A 19,321-nucleotide genomic window follows, 5' to 3' on the forward strand; every position below is an offset into this window, starting at 1 on the left:
TAGCCTTGAGAGACCACGTTTCTGCGCCGTATAGTAAGGTGTGCCATATGTAGCATTTTATTACCCGTAGTCAGTGTTAGCGGGAGACTGCGTGCTAATAGGAAGTTCTTAAGTTTGTAGGTCAATCAATGGTCTATCATTGCTTAATACAAAGAATCGCACATTTGCAAGGCTGTCGTACTGACATTAATTAAATGTGTGTCGTTTCTTCTTCAGATTGACAAAATCTACACATGCTTTGTCCGACAATCTTATTAGCTTTAAATGCTTACAATGCCCAGTTAGGCCCACGAACTTTGATAGTCTTTATATCTTTGCTTATATTTCTTGTCTATTAGATATCAAATTATCAGTAAAATCAAATAATATCTTTTATTTCAAATAATATCATAGATATTCTCTAGCTAGATATACAATACTTAGAAATAATAAAATTAATAAAATTTGTCCAACGATTCAAGATTTCGACAGACAAGATCCAAAAAATGACAAAAAGTTAAATTTGCCTGTCAACTAAAATGAGAAACACAACTGTCGCACTATCAGGGATCTTCCTGTTGGAAAGACTGTAAATAAAATATACATATTAATTTAGAGTATTTTGTTCTAGGGAGTTTCAAGTGATGTAGTACTAGTTGACGTGGTGGCAGACAAATTGAAAGGCGAAATGATGGATTTACAACATGGCGCCCTATTTTTGAAAAACGCTAGGATCACCGCTGACACAGACTATGCAGTTACTGCTGGCTCCAAACTGTGTGTCATAACAGCAGGTAATTAAGTTATAACAATACTTGTGACAATACTTTCATGGCGAACTTACTTGAGAAACTTTCTGGGAATAAGTACCTTTAAAAGACACTTTATTATCAAAATTTATATGTGTATTATGTAAATTATCACTCATTTTCACCCGATTCATTCAAAATTTACGGATATATATTTCTGAGTAGCTTATTGCTTATAAATAAATTTGTTCACCTATTAATATACTTAGTTATAGCGTTTCAAGGGGTACATCTTCTATTGTCGCGTGCCGTTGGATGCAAAAATATTCTAAAATATTTCAGTGAACTAGACAAACAGTGTACAAGTAAATAGAAACTGAAAAATTTGTATTGATATATTCTGAACTCAGTAGTAGCCTTGTAGTAGCTTTTACATAAATCAAATATTATGGTTTTGAAGTGTTTTGTTTTAGGGTTTATGTCCACAGAAAATTTTAGAATCATAGGTAAATATTTATTATGTTGCCAAATGTTATTTCACGTGATTATTTTTATTTTTTTGAATACTAAAAGGTTTTTGACTTGAATCTATTTTGTTCATCAGTTAAATCTATTTTTAGTTCATTCGAAGCGCCAAAATTTATCTGCTGTTTTCCTGTGTAAATACTAATGTTACGATTTGTTTTATCGTATTGGGTTAAAGTTATGTGTAATCTATGACAAACACTTACTTAATGGGTTTAATGATAACATAACAAATATCTTTTGTAAACGATGTTTGTTAATCAGTGGCGTATACAGCTGGTTGCTAAGTGGGAAAGGCGGTGAGTAACGAATTGAATTGGAACCAACGCAACCCGTTGGAATTATGAAAAATTTAGTACCCTAAAATCTAATAAAATATAGATAAATAAAAATAATTCTCTTCATTTTCATAGTAACCAAATCAAAGAGTAGATAAGACAAGAGACGACAGTTCGCGCGGTACCTTTCATGTTTGAGTGGTGGGGAGAGTGACCTCGTCTCGCTTGTCCCTTTAAATTTTCGTAACTTTTTCGCGGGAAATTTGAAATAGACTATTATTAAAACTTGCCTGTATAGCTTATAAATACCGTATGATCGAAAAAAAACGGCGTCCAGTTGGCTGGGAAATGAACATCGATGACATTTCTCATATAAAATGACAGCGATCTTCATTCCATAGCCATCGCTGACGCCGTTTTTTCTCGATCATACGGTAGTTACTGTATGGGTAAAGAAATAAATAGAAACGAAAAAAAATGAGTTTTCTAAATATTATATAAAATAAATTATAATTAGAAACATATTTGTCGGGGAATAAAGATAATAAAAGCAATATTTTGTATATCGTTGGTAAACAAGATAAAGTGACCAAGTCGATTTGTAAGAAGTGTTTTATTTACGTGTATTTTTTTTACATATGGACTTGAACAAGTGTAATATTACAATGAACACACAATAGATCTATAAGATCGCGGTGATTAACTCCATACTACAATATCACAATGTGGAGTTTATGTACAAAAAAACAGAGTTGCTCAATTTTTTTTGTAAAAATATATTACAAGCTTCTAACCATGTCTTCGATCTATGGATTACATTTAGTTTAATAACATAATTATATAATATATTTCTATAAAAATACTTTTCAGGATCCTTTGGAAACGAGTGAAATATTATGTTTGTCGAAGAATAAGACCTATTTTTGCAGTCTTTATAAGCACACACATTGCCACCATCTCGTCTTTTCCTGCTCTACTCGTGTCCTGTTCAGTATTCATATTTAACAATAATTACAAATTAGTACGCAACAAAAACGATACTAAAATTAAACCTTAAAAACTCTCAAAACGATAATATATTTTTTTTTATCGTTTATCTTTGAAATCGATCAATTTAGTCATTCTGTTTCTTTGATATTATCAGTAAATTACGAAAAAAGAACCTAAACCAACCTAAACTAAAAATTTACATTTCTGTATTAACATACGTTACTTATTATATTCTTCTTATATTATTAATTTATTTTCAGAAAATCTTGTTTATTTTTCAAAGAAATATACTTGGCAACAGACAAAATGGGACTTGATGGGACCTTTAAATTTTAATATATCTGCGTCTCTCTCGCGAAATTCGACTTCTTTGTTCACTGTCGTCTCTTGTCTTATCTACTCTTTGACCAAATCAAATATATTTAAGTACTCATAATAAAGTATCTGTATCTAGGACAGAAATACTGCATAGATTGGAATATACGGCATTCATCAACATACAGAAAATTACATACATCACCCTCAATATACGAAAATAGATATTTTTTATCACTCTGATGACATCTTTCACTCGCCATGGTAGTAGAATCATCAGCAAATGCCCATAACTTTCAACTCATATTGGTATATACCTACTTGGTATATATCAGTGGCGGCTCGTGGTTATTATTGTAGGGAGGTCAATATCTAAAAATATTGCGTCGATTTTTTTAAGATGCGACCAAATCTAATTGGTTTCTTACAAGGTACTTGTACGTTTAGATAAATGTAAGATTAATGAACCACCGAATATTGCAAGCGAGGGATTCCCAGAACTAGCCGACGCAACGTCAAAGTTTACAGAATAAAATATATTTTATTCTGTAAACTTTGGCAACGTAGAGGCGACGGAGTTTTGGGATAGGAGTGGCGACGACAGACGAATCGTGCGAAGCCAAGTAGCAAGACCGATGTCCTCTTACGCAATATATCAAGCTCTATTTTTATGAAGTATTATTAAATGGATTATTAGTATTTTCTTTAAGTAAAAGTTTAGGGCTCAAACTCACTGACGACCAGGTCGCAACGACCTGGCAGTCGGCTGGCCGGATGTATTGCGTTTTTAGCTGCGGCCAGATGAACGACCAGTTTCCACAGAGTTGTCAAATCTAACGATTTTTTACGTTTTACCAATTAGAAAATATTACTTCAGAAATGTTAAAATATCCGAGTTAACTAAAAAGCGAAGTTGCTATTCACAACAAACAAAAAGCATTGTGTACGCGCAACCGACAAAAAGAGAGATATTCTGTTTCTTTTTTCTACTGATCGCCCTTATCGACTTTAGAAGTAAACATATTAGGGCCATCGTAAAAAAAGATCGTCAGATACTGGCTCTAAATATAAGCAGGTAGAAAGTTTAGCTTCCAGTTATTTCAATGTTTACAATATAACGAAGAATCTACAAGAGTAATTACTTCTATTTTTATGAATGTTTAAGTTACTTTCTTAATTTTTTTTCAAAATAATGTACCTAGTAGAAATATAGTCTAATGAACCCTGTTTGAAAAACTTTAAATCAAATATAATATTTAAAATACAGTTGTCCTCCTTGTATGTACAGGGTGGGTCAAATTCGACACTTTTAAATGGAAACACCCTTTTCTATAGGAAATAGACGAAAACTAATATCGGTGTCTGGAGCTCAATTTTCATCAAAAACATGATGGTGAAAACCGCACATCAATATCTGTTACCGTTTCGGAGTTACGGGGTGTTTTTCAAAAATGTGCATTTTTAATAAATCGCTGTAACTTTTTGCTATGGAAAATTTTGTATTTCTATGAAAACATTTCCAAAGCACCTTTTTACGTAGAATTTAATGGTTTAAGTATAATTTTTTTAATTAATAATTTAAGAGTTATCAACAGAAAAATTGATTTTTTTGGGACGTCCTGTATATTTTTAATTAAATAAAAAGAACTTAAAATTACCCTTCCAAAAATATGACACACTTGATATTTTGTTATAATCTCCTTCGAAATACAGAATTTTTAAAAGTTCGCCCCTTTTAACTAGTAGGCTTTGGACGCTTTATTGATGACCTGCTCCTAACGGAACTCGAAAACATACTTTTCCAGCAAGACGAGGCACCGCCTCAGAACGCTGAAGTTATCAGCTAACTTTTTTAGCCAATTTCGAGAATAATTGATTAGCTAACCAACATCCCAACCGTTGGTCGTCGAGTGCCTATGGATTTGTATCTTTGCGAAAGAATAAAGGTTCTTATTTTTAAATTGCCTGTTTGAAGTAGACAAGAATTAGAAGTACTTAGCGGTTATGCGAGGGTATTTTTCACCCCCATTGAGTTAATGAATTCCGCGAGAAATGTTCAAAAACGGTCCCGTCTGTCCACAAAAGAAGACGGTCGACATATCAAACAACCAAAATCTAAAGTCTTGGTTTGATATTAATTTTTATTGTTATTAGATATAGTTTAAATGTGTTGATGTTGTTAAATGTAATATAAATTGTTATAAAATTCTGCATCTTCCATTGCAAATATTATTTTCGCCGCCGTTGAAAGCCTACTTATTCAAAGTGGGCGAATTAACACCTGTAGCAAAATCTCATGTCTTGGTTTGCTATTAATTTTTATTGTTATTAGATATAGTTTAAATGTATTGATGTTGTTAAATAAATATAGTTTAAATTGTTATAAAATTCTGAATCTCTCATTGCAAGTGTTCTATATTTTTGGAAAGGTAATTTTAAATTCTTTTCAATGAATTAAAATATACAGGCGGTCCCATAAAAAAAATCAAATTTTCTGTTGATAATTCTTAAATAATTATTAATTTTAAAAAAATTATACTTAAACCATTAAATTCTACGTAAAAAGGTGCTTTGGAAATGTTTTCATAGAAATACAAAAATTTTCATAGCAAAATAGTTACAGCGATTTGTTAAAAATGTACATTTTTGAAAAACATCCTGTAACTAATAAACGGTAACAGATATCGACGTGCTGTTTTCACCAACATGTTTTTGATAAAATTGAGCTACAGACACCGACATTAGTTTCGTCTATCTTCTATAGAAAAGGGTGTTTATTTTTCTATAGAAAAGGGTGTCCCTTTAAGAGCGTCCAATTTGACCCACCCTGTACAAGTAAACAGTAACTGAGAAATCTGTATTGATATAATTATTCTAAGCTAGTAGTAGCCTTGTAGTAGCTTTTACATAAATGAAATAGTTGTTTTAGGGGTTATGTCCACAGAAAATTTGAGAATCGTAGGTAAATATTTATTATCGTATCGCCAAATATTATTTCACGTGATTATCTCTATTTTTTGAATACTAAAAGGGTTTTTTTGACTTGAATCTATTTTAACCATCAGTTAAATCTATTTTTAGTTCATTCGAAGCGCCAAAATTTATCTGCTGTTTTCCTGTGTAAATACTAATGTTACGATTTGTTTTATCGTATTTAAAGTTATGTGTAATCTATGACAAACACTTACTTACTGGGTTTAATCATAACATAACAAATATCTTTTGTAAACGATGTTTGTTAATCAGTGACGTATACAGCTGGTTGCCCAGGGGGAAAGGCGGTTAGTAACGAATTTTATTCTGTAAACTTTGGTAACGAATTGAATTAAAACCAAAGTTGGAATTATGAAGAATGTAGTACCCTAAAATCTAATAAAATATAGATAAATAAAAATAATTTTCATATCCATAGTAACAAAATAAAATACATTTAAGTACTCATAAAATATATACACAGGGTTGTTCACCACATACGACACGGAGTATTGTAGCTAAACGATTAGATTTTTACAAATTTTTAATTTTGGGTTCGTTGAAAGACTATTAGAGCTACAATTTAAAAATATTTTTACAAGATACAGAGTGTCCCAAATAAATAAGTGGCATTTTTTTTAAATGGAACACCCTGTATATTATTACATTTTTAGTTTCTACGATTAAAATAAAGGTAAATTTGATTAAGGTTCATCACACTTAAACCTTGCCGTTTTTGAAATATTTTCAATTTTGTGAAATTGCAGTGAAAATTTTAAAGCTTCATTTCTCCAAGGGTATTAAAATTTTTAATACTAAATATTTACTGAAGTTTATCTATCGATCAGTTATTGTGTTGCAATAATATAAATAATACTACCTCATACAGAGTGTCTAAAAATTAATTTTAAATAATTTCTAGCTTTAAACCGCCATAACTTGTTTAATTTAAATATAACACCCTGTATACTTTAGGAGAATCGGATGCACAATTTAATTTTCTATCCAATTGTATTATACCATTTTTTACCTATCCCTTCAAGTTTTCGCAGAAAATGTATTTTCTTATAATTTGGACCTCATTTATAAATATACCCATGTAATATTGACATTTTAGATTGTTTTTAAAGCAACAAATGTACAAAATGTACAGGTGCTAAAAACGATAATATTACTAGCCTATTTGTATACAAAAGGAAAACTATTTAAATCTTTATAAAAGAGTATACCATTAATTAAATATACTACCATTATTTCCGTCCAAATATTAATTAATTACATACTTAATTGTATTAGTTAATAAATGATTCTAAATAAATGTGGATTTGAATCATAAATTAATATAATAATAAAAATAAGCATTCGTCAAAAAATGAAATAAAATTTTTAAGGTGTTACTTTTTACTACAGTCTAATACATACAAAATTCAGTTTTTTAGTATTTGGAGCAATTATTATCTTATTAATCAACGCAAATAGCCGGGTTAATGTAGTTTGAATACTGGAATCATATTAAAAAAAGGTCCAATCTTTTTAACAAATATTTAAACAGTATTTTTATTATTTTAATGAAATAAACGAACTATATCGACAATATTAGTATCTGTATCTTTAAAAATTTGTTACATCTTTAAAAGTAATCTAAAATGTCAATATTCCATGGGTATATTGATAAATGAGGTCTCAATTATTATAAGAAAATGCACTTTCTACGAAAACTTGAAGAGATAGGTAAAAAGTAGTTTAATACAATTTGATAGACTATTTAAATTAAACAAGTTATTGCCGTTTAAAGTAGTAATTATTTAAAATAAATTTTTAGATTTTATTATTGCACCAAAAAATTTAGTAAATAGATATACTTCAGTACACTATTTGGTTTTAAAAACTTAAATACGCCTAGAGAAATGAAGCATTAAAATTATTAGTGTATTTTGACAAAAACCTAAATTTTTCAAAAACGGCAAGATTAAAATGCGGTAAACCTTAATCAAATTTACCTTTATTTTACTAGTAGAAACTAAAAATGTAATAATATAATAATATACAGGGTGTTCCATTTAAAAAAATACAACTTTGATATTTTTTATTTATTTGGGACACTATTTTGTAAAAATATTTTTAAATCGTAGCTCTAATAGTCCTTCAACAAACCCAAAACTTACAATTTGCAAAAATCTAATCGTTTAGCTACAATACTCCGTGTCGTATGTGGTGAATAACCCTGTATATTTAAGACAGAAATACTGCATACTGTTTGACCAGCGGATCTGAAGCTACGGAAGGAATGCGAGAAAAAAAAATCGATATTGCCACGTTTATCTATAAAATTGCAAAATTGCCAGACACGAACTATAAATTTAATATATTTTTATTATATATAAAGTGTTTAGCATATATTCTGACGTATATTATTAAGGAATTTTAACGTAGTTCATATTGTTCGATATGTTTTATTTAATAACTTATTTCTTTCATTCTGTATAATCTGCTTATTATGAAAGTTGAAGATTTTTCAACGATATCATTAGCAAACCGGCATCGCCGCGCATGGCCGCCTATTCGTCGAACATGATTGGCCAAGTACGTCACAGGATTTGTTACCACGCGGTTGCCATGGCTTTTACGCCTTTCCTATTCGCTTGCTTTATCCCCAACTTCACGGTCTCTTCTGAAAAGAGTAGGAATATTGAATACTATTGAAATATCCAGTGGCGGTGTCATTTTTTTGATCATTATTACTTTATTTCATTATTTTATACCGGTTATCCTAAACTTTATTCCTATATTTTTAGTATATTTGATAGTTAAGTTGTGTTTTATTGTTTTGTTATCTTGTTATAATGTTTTTCGTTCGTAGTTTTTAATTATTAATATCAAGTTTGATCGTATATTTGTGTTTTAAAACGAATAAATTTGTTAAGGGTAAGACGCTACATAGTCAGACAAGAGAAATAATAGCTAATTTATATAGGTAAGTTAATAATAACGTGGATGAAATCTCATTTGGTGTATTTCCTTGTGTTCATAATAGGGTTTGCGATGAAGAAGCTACAGAGAGTTCGCTTGAGTTGCCGCTTAAACGTAAACTTGAGCGGATATTTCTTTATACCGGAGTTAGCGTATCGGCTATAAAAAAATTCACACAGAAGATAAAAAAAAGGCTGAAAACTAACCCCGATAAAATGATATCCTCTCTGGAAAGAAACGACCACGTGAGACTGCTGTCGAAAAGCTCAACGACTTTTTCGAAGTGGTCAGGAATTTGATAAATAGATTTTATCTCGAATTCAAACTCGTCCCCACAATTAGAAAGCTTTTGCAAAAATTGCAGGAAGAATCGAATTTTCCTTTTGCAGGGAAACGCTTAGGGGGTTATTAAAATCAAATGAATTTTTTTGGCGTAAATGTTAAAATAACAGATAAATATTAATGGAGCGGCCCATTATATTGCAGAGAGAGATATAAATATATATACGCGAAATTCGAAAATATAGCCAAGTATTATCTATTTGGATGTAACATATGGGTAGACAATGACCTAACCTTTAAAAACTGCTGGCGGAGCGATACCATATCTGGTGTAATAGGCAATATCAGATCTACTGATGAGTAAAATTATGTTTTGTTTGCGCTTCCAAAGTTAACTATTTTCAAGATTTTTTTTTGCTGGAAATAGTTATATCTAAAATTATGTATTATAGAAAAAAATATAGTTAGTACAGATATATAAATAAATATACCTCAAGACTCAGTCTTGATCATCTGCTGATGGCAGACATGGTTAGCGAAACGTGCGTCCAGTGTAAAATTAAAAGTGTTTTGGTGTATTGTACTGATTTAGTGTTTTATTTTGCTGTGTAACACCAAAGGTTCCAACCCCCAGCTCTAATTATTTCTTCTATTATATTAACAACACAATAATAAAATGATTCAAAATATTTAAGGGAGCTTTAATAAAAGCTTTTAGTGTTTATCTGCTAACTCAACAGTAACGATTCAAACAGCATAAAGTTTTTTGAAAAAAATTATTAATCTGAGTATTATATTTATGATACACATTATTTTCATATAACACCGTACGCCCATGCCTATTTTATGAATGAAATTGGGCGTGTTTTGTTTACAACTGCATTCCCCTGCCGATACCCCGTAGCTACAGATCCGTTGGTCACACTATAGATTGGAATTTACGGGATTCATCAACATACAAGAAAATTATATACATCGCCCCTAATATACCAAAATACATATTTTTTATCTCTCTGATGACATCTTTCACTCGCCATGATAGTAGCACCATAACATGGATAACATGTTAGATGTTAACCAACGTTCCGTTTTGGTGTAGTTGTTTTAAATCATGTTTTATATCCAAGGTGAAAAATATGAAAACAATCCAAATGTATTACTTCAGAACAGTTGTTTCTTTTAATTAATATTTTTATTAACCCTTAATTCACAAGTAAGGAGTGCAAAAAGCTTATTAATTTTAAAATATGTATTGATCACGTTTAAAAATATATTTTGGTGGTTTTGTTTCTATGTTATAAAAAAGGCATGTAGATATATGACTTTGATGTGTAGATTTATAATACCAGAAGGAAACATTACTTTATAGTGTACCTTTTTACCACAGCCTATTCATTACCAGCCGCCCAGTATCGCATGTTCCGCTACAGAGGTGACATCTCTTTTGCAACAGTTTTTGGAGTGAAACTTCTTTACGCGCGTTGCCAGCTCATCTGCCAGCTCAAAATTTAGAGTTAGTAACTCGCATTTTCACTGGAGGACACTGGCATATTTATTTATATGACAGTATTTAATAAAATTACTGTAAATCACTATAAATAATGAATTGTTTGCAATTGAGCTGTAATTTCCGTATTATTAATCCGGAAAATGATGGAGGTAAACAATTGTGATTAAAATTTTATTTTAAGATAAAACATTTGTTAACAACATTCTAAGAATTTGAATAATGACAAAACACAAGTGACATCTGTCTAAAAAAGACAGCGATTTAGAGTGACAATTTGGTTATGTAAAATTTAGAGTGACAATTTTGATTATGCAAAACAAATACTGGTCGCCTCTAACGATTACATTAATTTAAATCCTTCAATTTAATAACTGTTAGTAAGAAGTTTCACTTCAAATATGCGCACATAATGCACACACAATTTTTTTTACAGCTCAGACGACTTAATATAAAATATGCGAATATCTATACAGAATAGAAAATTCCAATTTAAAAGCCTCTAAGTGGCCGGCTGGTACTGAATAGCCTGCGATTGTTACTTTTCAATTGGTAAAACATGTAAAATTTAATCGACTTAAATTTTGCTAGAAAAACATAAATTTTACATATTTTGGTTTATTAAAACATAAACAAAGATCCCCCGTAGCCAAATATATTAAATATGCAGGGTGCTACCTCGGGTGCTACAAATTCGAGGTACGAGCATTGGTAACTCGCTAACCGTAATAGATACGAACATGGTTAAATTGGGGCGAAGTTGCGCTTTGGGATGTTCACCAAGATGCCATCAAAAGAGTTTTAAAAATTTCAAGGATTTCTGAGTTTTTTGAAAAAAAAACCGGATATTTTTGAAAATCAGTTTTATTTTTTCCTGTCGTTACTTTTGAGAAAATCAAAAAACTAATTGCGTATTCTCATAGCCACTTTATTAGGGCTATCTGATAGTACCCAAGTAGCAAAAAGAAATTCTAAAAGGATTGAATTATTTTATAACAGTCGAATAGCGTTGTCTTAAGGACTGCTTGATTTTATTAAGCGTTTGGTTTCGACCATTCTGTTTTTTAATAAAAGTTGTCATATTAAACTATTTTCTAGTGGTTTTTACAACGTATCCTATAACGCATTAAACGATCATTTCTTTTAGTATGATATAACACTTAATCAGACAATGCTATATGATAACAAACATATTTTTTTTATTAGACTCTTATACTCACCATGTAAGAGTTCTATAATATTCATATAACTAGTAGTCACAAAATCATATAATAGTTACTTAAACTTGTCTTAATAAAGTTGTATTACGTTGTATGATAGAATGTTTTATTGCGTTAAACTGCGTTGCTGTATACAACACCAGTTATATAGCCTTATATGCTAAAATTGTGATTAACAAAATAAATTCACTGTAATATCTGCATTATAAAACTGGTAATATATAATATAACCTCATTTTAAATTAAATGGTATACCTAGTTATTTATTTTGTTATTGTTGTTGCTGCAAAAGTAATATCTACGTACGCGTATACTCAATCACAGCTATTATGGATTCGGGACAAAGTTGGAAAAAAGTTAACAAACGCAGTGGTAGTTTGGTTTGGTATGCATGTAAGAAAAAACTCCTCGAAATTACGGCAAATAATCCCGAGGATTCCCTGGGTTCTCAAAAGCCAAAATCTCTCGGGTTGTCTGGCTTCTTCAAAGCATTGTTGCCACGTTGATGTAAAAGTTTTACTGTAGTAATGTTTGTATTATTTTATTGTTGTTTTTCCAAGTCCTTAGGTTGCCGCTCACTCGTCGGGCACGATTGAAATGCATTGCGTGCATCCATGTAAATCTGATCATGTTTGTTAGTTTAAATACTAATCAAATGAGATTTGGCAACATCTATTTGTCACAAATCTCAATATGTCCAAAATAGTTCTATAGTGTCTGGAAATTCTGCGTAATGATAAATATTTATCCTATACCGTTTTATTTTACAACAAAGACTTATTTAAGGGATTTATTTACAATAAAATGGTTGCATTATAATTCGTCATGTTTAAGGCAGAATTTTTGTATGGCCTATGGCCGCCATTATATGAAGCAAAATCAAAAACATCAAAATAACTTGTAAAATGTTATTTTTGAGAACTATTTTGTGATAAGATTCCCACATACAGTAATAAAGTGTTTAATTAAATTAAAAACAAGAATTTTTGAAAATTTTATTTTATTTTATTGTTTAAATTTATATGTAAACCTTAATCTTAGTGAATACTATCTCACCCTCCCTGGATCCTCTATCATTTCTCTCTGACTATAATGTTAATTTGCACAGTTTCTTCCTTACGCCTGTGGGGTTGGCAGAGCTTCGCAATACATTAAATGATATTAAAAATAAATCTTCAGCAGGGACTGACGGACTTACTCTTAAAATGTTCTCTAGTATGCCGGAATGTACATTAAACCATCTTTCAGCCTTAATTAATATGTCATTTGAAGATGGTGCTTTTCCAAATTGCCTTAAGTCGGCTATAATTATTCCTTTGCATAAAGGAGGTGATAAAGAGCAAGCTTCCAACTATCGTCGAATTGCACTCCTTCCCACGTTATCGAAGATCATGGAGAGACTGGTTAAAAAGAGGCTTGTATCATTTCTTCTAAAATACAAAATACTCACCCCCTTTCAGTTTGGGTTCTTGAGTAACAAATGTACAAATGACGCTATGTTTTCGCTGTTTAATAATGTATACTCCAGTCTGAACAACCGTCTCGTTACAGCAACAATTTTCTGTGATTTCTCGAAAGCTTTCGATTGTGTTAATCATAACATCCTAACTAACAAATTGCAGTACTATGGTATCAGGGGAACGCCTCTTGAATGGTTTAAGTCCTACCTTAACAACAGAAACCAGCGTGTGAGGGTTGATAAGACTGTGTCTTCTTGCAAGCCAATAGAATGCGGAGTACCTCAGGGCTCAGTGCTAGGTCCTATTTTGTTTCTGTTGTTTATCAACGATATTGCTAGTCTGGACATCAGTGGTAAAATCTGTCTCTTCGCGGATGATACTTGTTTCACATGGAGCAGCCCGGACACCACGGCACTTCATAGAACCATTTCCAGTGACTTAATCAACATAAAAACATGGTGCGATTCTAATTATCTGTGTCTCAACGTCTCTAAAACTAAAGTCTTATCATATAAAAGTACGTTGCTACCTTTTCAACTTGATAATACCACCATTGACGTCGTTGATTCTGTGAAATTTTTAGGCCTTGTTGTGGACAACTATTTAAAATGGGATTTGCACATCGATGCTTTAGCTAAAAAATTAAGTTCTGCCTGTTTCGCACTTAGATCAGTTGCTAATGTGCTTAATTTGTCAACATCTAGGACAGTCTATTATGCCCTTTATGAGTCGCATCTCCGATACGCACTTCCATTCTGGGGTGCGTGTTGTGCGACTCAATTTGAGCGTATCTTCAAATTACAAAAGAGAGCTGTGCGATATTCACTGAGGCTAACCAGTTGTGCTCACTGCCGGGACTTGTTTAGAAGATATAAAATATTAACTCTTCCTTCCCTATTCATACTCGAATCCGTCTGCCTAGTTCGCAAGCACGTATCGAGTATTTCTCTAGAGCCAGTTCATGGCTATCCAATTAGGAACGCAGAGCATAACATGTATCTGCCAACCCCTCACTCTGAGTTAGTAAAGAGTTCCCAATTGTACAATGCAAAAAAAAATGCACTATCATCTGCCATCTGAAATTAATTCCATTTCATCCTTTCCTGCATTTCGCAGAGCCTTGAGATCATACTTACTGGAGAAAGCCTTTTACGCGGTTAACGATTTTTTTATTAATATCTAGGGTTCTAAATTTAACACACATTCACTAAATTTAAGAAATGATTTGTTTTCTATCCATTTAAATTTAGTATTGACATTATATACAGTTGTTTATTTACATGTATGTTTATATTTTATTTATATTTAATTAAATAAATTTTTGACAATGTACAATTTCTATAATTGTATAAAGTATTGTTTTAGTTCTGTATGTTTGCTGTTAGTTTTATATGTTTTTCTATTGTTAAGTGAAGTTTTGTATGTTTTTTATATTCTTTTTTTTAAGCTTTGTCAACAAAATTGTAAAATTTTTTATGACAATAAAGCAATTTCTTTCTTTCTTAATCGAAATTAAAGCGCTTTAATTTTTTGCCAAATACATACCTATAATCTACCAGTAAAATTTTCGGCGCAATAAAAATTGTCCCTACTTTTCAAACCCTATTAATGATTTTTTATATTACATATTTGTTGTACCTTCTGGCTCTACCCGCCATTTTTACCGTCGAGTAAAGTCTCATTTTTAACAATCCACATCCTCTAGATTCATTTTACGACAGGCTTAAAATATAATTTGCTCCTAATATTCTTCGGTAAAAAATAAAATACTCTTGTACCTCGCTAAATGATCAAATGTTTTTATTGTTCTGTTTCTTAGATGTGACCACGTAATACACAATAAAACTAGTTTTATAATAGTCATATAACGCTGTGTAAAATAGTTGCATAAGAGTTGTATACCCTTATTATAGAACTTCTATACTACTAAACGGTTGTATAAAAATGGGCCTTTTTTGGTTGTAAAGCTATCATATTACGGTCATATAGCACGTTATATGAATTGAGGTATCCTATAAAAATTATCACATAGCAGTTTATACAGCCTTTATAAAATAAAATTTGCTACTTGGGTATTTTTAGATTTAATTAGCTGATAATTTGTGAGATACAGAGGCCAACTTAATTTTTTTAAATACGGACCTGAATTTTTTATTTCAAATTTTGAAAGAACCCGCTCTCCTGAGTACAATGATATGCCACACTTAATATTTTTTTTTGTTTTTGAAATTTGGACACAATTTATTTAAACTAAAGTTCGGCTCTGTTTTTTTTAATATTTAATATATTCATCCTTACAATATTGATAAGCTTTCAAACTTAACAGTGACGTGGATTGAATACGGAAAATCAAATGTAATAAAATAATAAAAAATAATATAAATAAAATGTAATATAAACAATCAAATAATTTCCCCGGAAGATGGATTGGAAATGGTAGAGCAGTATAATGACCAGCGAGGTTCCTGGACCGTCTGATAACGTCAAGTAATTCGACAGGTCCAAATTTTACAAAAAAGTGAAATCAACACATCTCGACAGTTACAATAAAGAGTACAAAATGCATTCGAAAGTATACGAAGAAGATCTATTCAAAAGCTATAAATAAAATTGAACGAAAAATAAATTTGTGTAATAGGGAGGGTGCGGTAACCCTTTCGAACATGTAGACTATGTAGAGCATTAGAAACTAGTTTGTAGAAGTTAATTTATTCATAATAACTACGATTGATATTATGCAAATTATTAGATCGTATACTGAGAATTTCAAATTGACAATAAGAGAAGTTAAAAATAATATCTTTAAATTGCTGATCTGGATATTATTTATTTGAATTTTTCAATTGGCTCAATTTTCCTTATTCAATGTTAATTAGCACTGATCAATATTGTTCCGATGAATATAATCAGATTAAATAATTTAAAAAACAGAGTCGGACTTGAAATTTTTTTAAATAATAATTAAACAGTTTTGTTGCTGTTAAGGTACCCAAACAAAAAAAAGGATAAAGTGTGGCATATCATTGTACTCAGGAGACTGAGTTCTTTCAAAATCTGAAATAAAAAATGCAGGTCCGCATTTAAACAAATATATACCTGTATATATTTGCACCCTGTATATAATATATTTATTAAATACTCGTATAAAATATTTACAACAAGAAATAAAATTTGACACTTTTCTAGAGGTTACTTAGATTTTACTTTTCTTTTTTAGGTGTCAGACAAAAAGAAGGTGAATCTCGTTTGGACCTAGTTCAACGCAACACCGATGTTCTCAAACACATTGTCCCCAAGCTAGTCCAGTATTCTCCAGACACCATCCTGTTAGTAGTCAGCAACCCTGTCGATATTTTAACCTACGTGGCCTGGAAACTTAGCGGCCTTCCTAAAAATAGGGTTATCGGTTCTGGAACGAACTTGGATACGTCCAGATTCAGGTTCTTGATCTCACAGAAGCTCGGTGTAGCTCCCAGCAGTGTTCACGGATGGATTATTGGTGAACATGGCGATTCCAGTGGTAAGATTTTGGTATTTATAACTATGAATATTGCTTAGGTTTTTTAGTACACAACTAGTGAATAAAAACAGAAATACTTTTGAATTAATTACTAACTTATTATTTATTCAGAACAATATGACAATTAAAACATAATATACTTTTAACACGTTTTTTTTTCGGCGTTTTTGATTTGATAACAATCTATAAAACCTTTGCTTCCCAGCATTAATCCCATCAAAAACACAGAATGTAAAAAATGCCAAGTCTGGCAACACAATTCTTCTGCTATAAAAAAGTTGTGAGATCTCATGTAAAACCAAGTCAGTTTATTTTATTTAGTTTCTATTTAAGCACCTGTTCAACAATTTTGTTATAAATTGTTAGTATCAATATTATAGACATCTTTATTTCTGTGTTAATTATAATGACTTGGTAATTGCCGCTATAATACAATTTCATAGGGTTCAAGTTTTCATAGGAACGTTTTTTTGATATTTCAAAATATTGGTATATCACAATATTATCATAGGATAAAAAAACCTAAATATGTACGTGTAATGTTGGCATTGTAAATTTCCTTAGTTGCTAAGGTGATGTTATACTTTTTTTAAGATAAATTTCAAAACATTGTTTAATTCATCTAAAATTTGCTAATTGAAGATATATCCGTATTAGTTAATAAAATTTGCCGATTATGTACATATTTATTTTTATAATAATCTATAATATAGCTACACGAGGTGATAAAAAAAGAAATAAGTAAATGTTGATAATAATTCCAAAAGAAGGATTTATTATTTTTAATAAGCCAATACCGGGTGCGTCTCAAAAGTGGCTCACCCCTATAACTTTTTTATTTTTTTAGATAAAAAAAAGAGATTTGGTATGTTAGTATACGACATAAATTAAGATTGATTGACGTATTCAATTGTTTTCGGTCACTTCCTCTTTCACCGGAAATGGCTCCAACTTTTGATTTTTTTTTAAATGACACCGTCGGCATTTTTTTTACTTTATTCGATAGAAAATGACACTCTGAATAGAATAACATACCATATGTCAGCTTTTAACATTTTCACATATGGTTTATTTGAAATTGTAACATGCGGTTCAAAACGACAATTTGACTCGAAATACCAAGTGTGCGGTATCAAATTATTCCTAAAAAGTGCTTTTTCCAAATATACTAACGTGCCACCCTCGTTCCATTTAAAAAAGTTGAGATATGATTAAAAATACGATTTGGGCATCTTTTAACGGGCCAGGACAAGACACTAAAAACATTAGACTATCAAATCTATTTTTGGCTCCTATATTAAAAGTTAGTGTTTTTAACACAGCCATGACATATTGAAATTCAAATTACGATTTGTGTTTAAACGAACGTGTCAAAAGTTGACATATGCTATGTCATTTTATTCAGAGTGTCATTTTCTATCGAAATAAAGTAGAAATATACCGAGATACCGAGACATTTAAAAATCAAAAGCTGTAGTCATTTCCGGTGAAACAGGAAGTGGTCAAAAATAATTGAATACGTCAATCAATCCTAATTTATTTCTTATACAAACATATCAAATCTCGTTTTTTTATCTGAAAAAATAAAAAAGTTATAGGGGGTGAGCCACTTTTGAGACGCACCCGGTATAGTAATAATTATTATAATAGGTACTTTCGATTTTATCAATTTCAAATATGTTTTGTGTATGATAAAGAAAAGGTGTCCAGTTGGTTTAGAAATGACGATCGCTGACATTCCCCATGTAATTTTACATTTAAAATGACAGCGATCTTCATTTTCAAGCCAACTTTGAAACTGTTATTATTTGGAAACTACGTAACTTTTAACGGTAGGAGATAAGTATTATATTTCATAGATTTATTATGCAGATAAGAAATTATTTTTCGTCGTTGTGTTTACTTTTTGTCATATAATTTATTGTATAAAAATGTGGGATCAAAGACTAGATTATTAATTATCTATAAATAACTCAGATAATAAAAAAAAAATCAATCAAACGGAGACGGAGTTTATTATTCATAATTTAAAGAATATTTGAGTGAATAGAGTTTTAATTAAAATAAAATGAGGTAATTTGGTATCACATAATTATACCGGATGTTTTTCAAAAGTAGCTTACTCTATAATTTTTTTATTTTTTTGAGATAAAATAACGAGATTTGGTATGTTAGTATATGACATAAATCAGGATTGATGCCGAAATCGTATTTTGAAACATAACTCAATTTTAATGGTTCAAATGGAACGAGGGTGGTTCATTAGCATATTTGGAAAAAGCCAAGAACTTAGCGCATGATAAATTTAATTTTTTCTGTTTCCCCTTTGGTTTCCCGAAATATTTACTCTCCAATATTTATCTCTGAAACAAAAAGTGTCAATCTCAAAAGCGAAACGGTTTTGTAAAGTACATATTCACTACTACAACATATATTACGAAATAAGAAAAAAAACGATGTTTCAAAATTTTTCGAAAAAATTCCTAGGCACCCCCTGTCGATTTTGTCAAAAATCGAAATGTCTAAGATCGCAACAAAAAATATCCTTACTGA

General features: G+C 30.7%; 1 protein-coding gene across 2 annotated transcripts in view; it reads left to right on the forward strand.

The window, feature by feature from the left end:
- Positions 1 to 19,321, forward strand: part of LOC115874232 (L-lactate dehydrogenase) — a 62,854-nt gene that overhangs the window by 18,277 nt on the left and 25,256 nt on the right. For both annotated transcript variants that reach the window (XM_030889328.1, XM_030889329.1), the window contains exons 3-4: positions 611 to 773; positions 16,466 to 16,768. In XM_030889328.1, the coding sequence (XP_030745188.1) occupies positions 611 to 773; positions 16,466 to 16,768 (466 nt within the window). The remainder of the gene's footprint in view (positions 1 to 610; positions 774 to 16,465; positions 16,769 to 19,321) is intronic.

The sequence above is a fragment of the Sitophilus oryzae genome, unplaced genomic scaffold (genome assembly GCF_002938485.1).
Source record: "Sitophilus oryzae breed Bouriz unplaced genomic scaffold, Soryzae_2.0 scaffold_1246_pilon_pilon, whole genome shotgun sequence".
In the NCBI taxonomy this organism is placed as follows: domain Eukaryota; kingdom Metazoa; phylum Arthropoda; class Insecta; order Coleoptera; family Curculionidae; genus Sitophilus; species Sitophilus oryzae.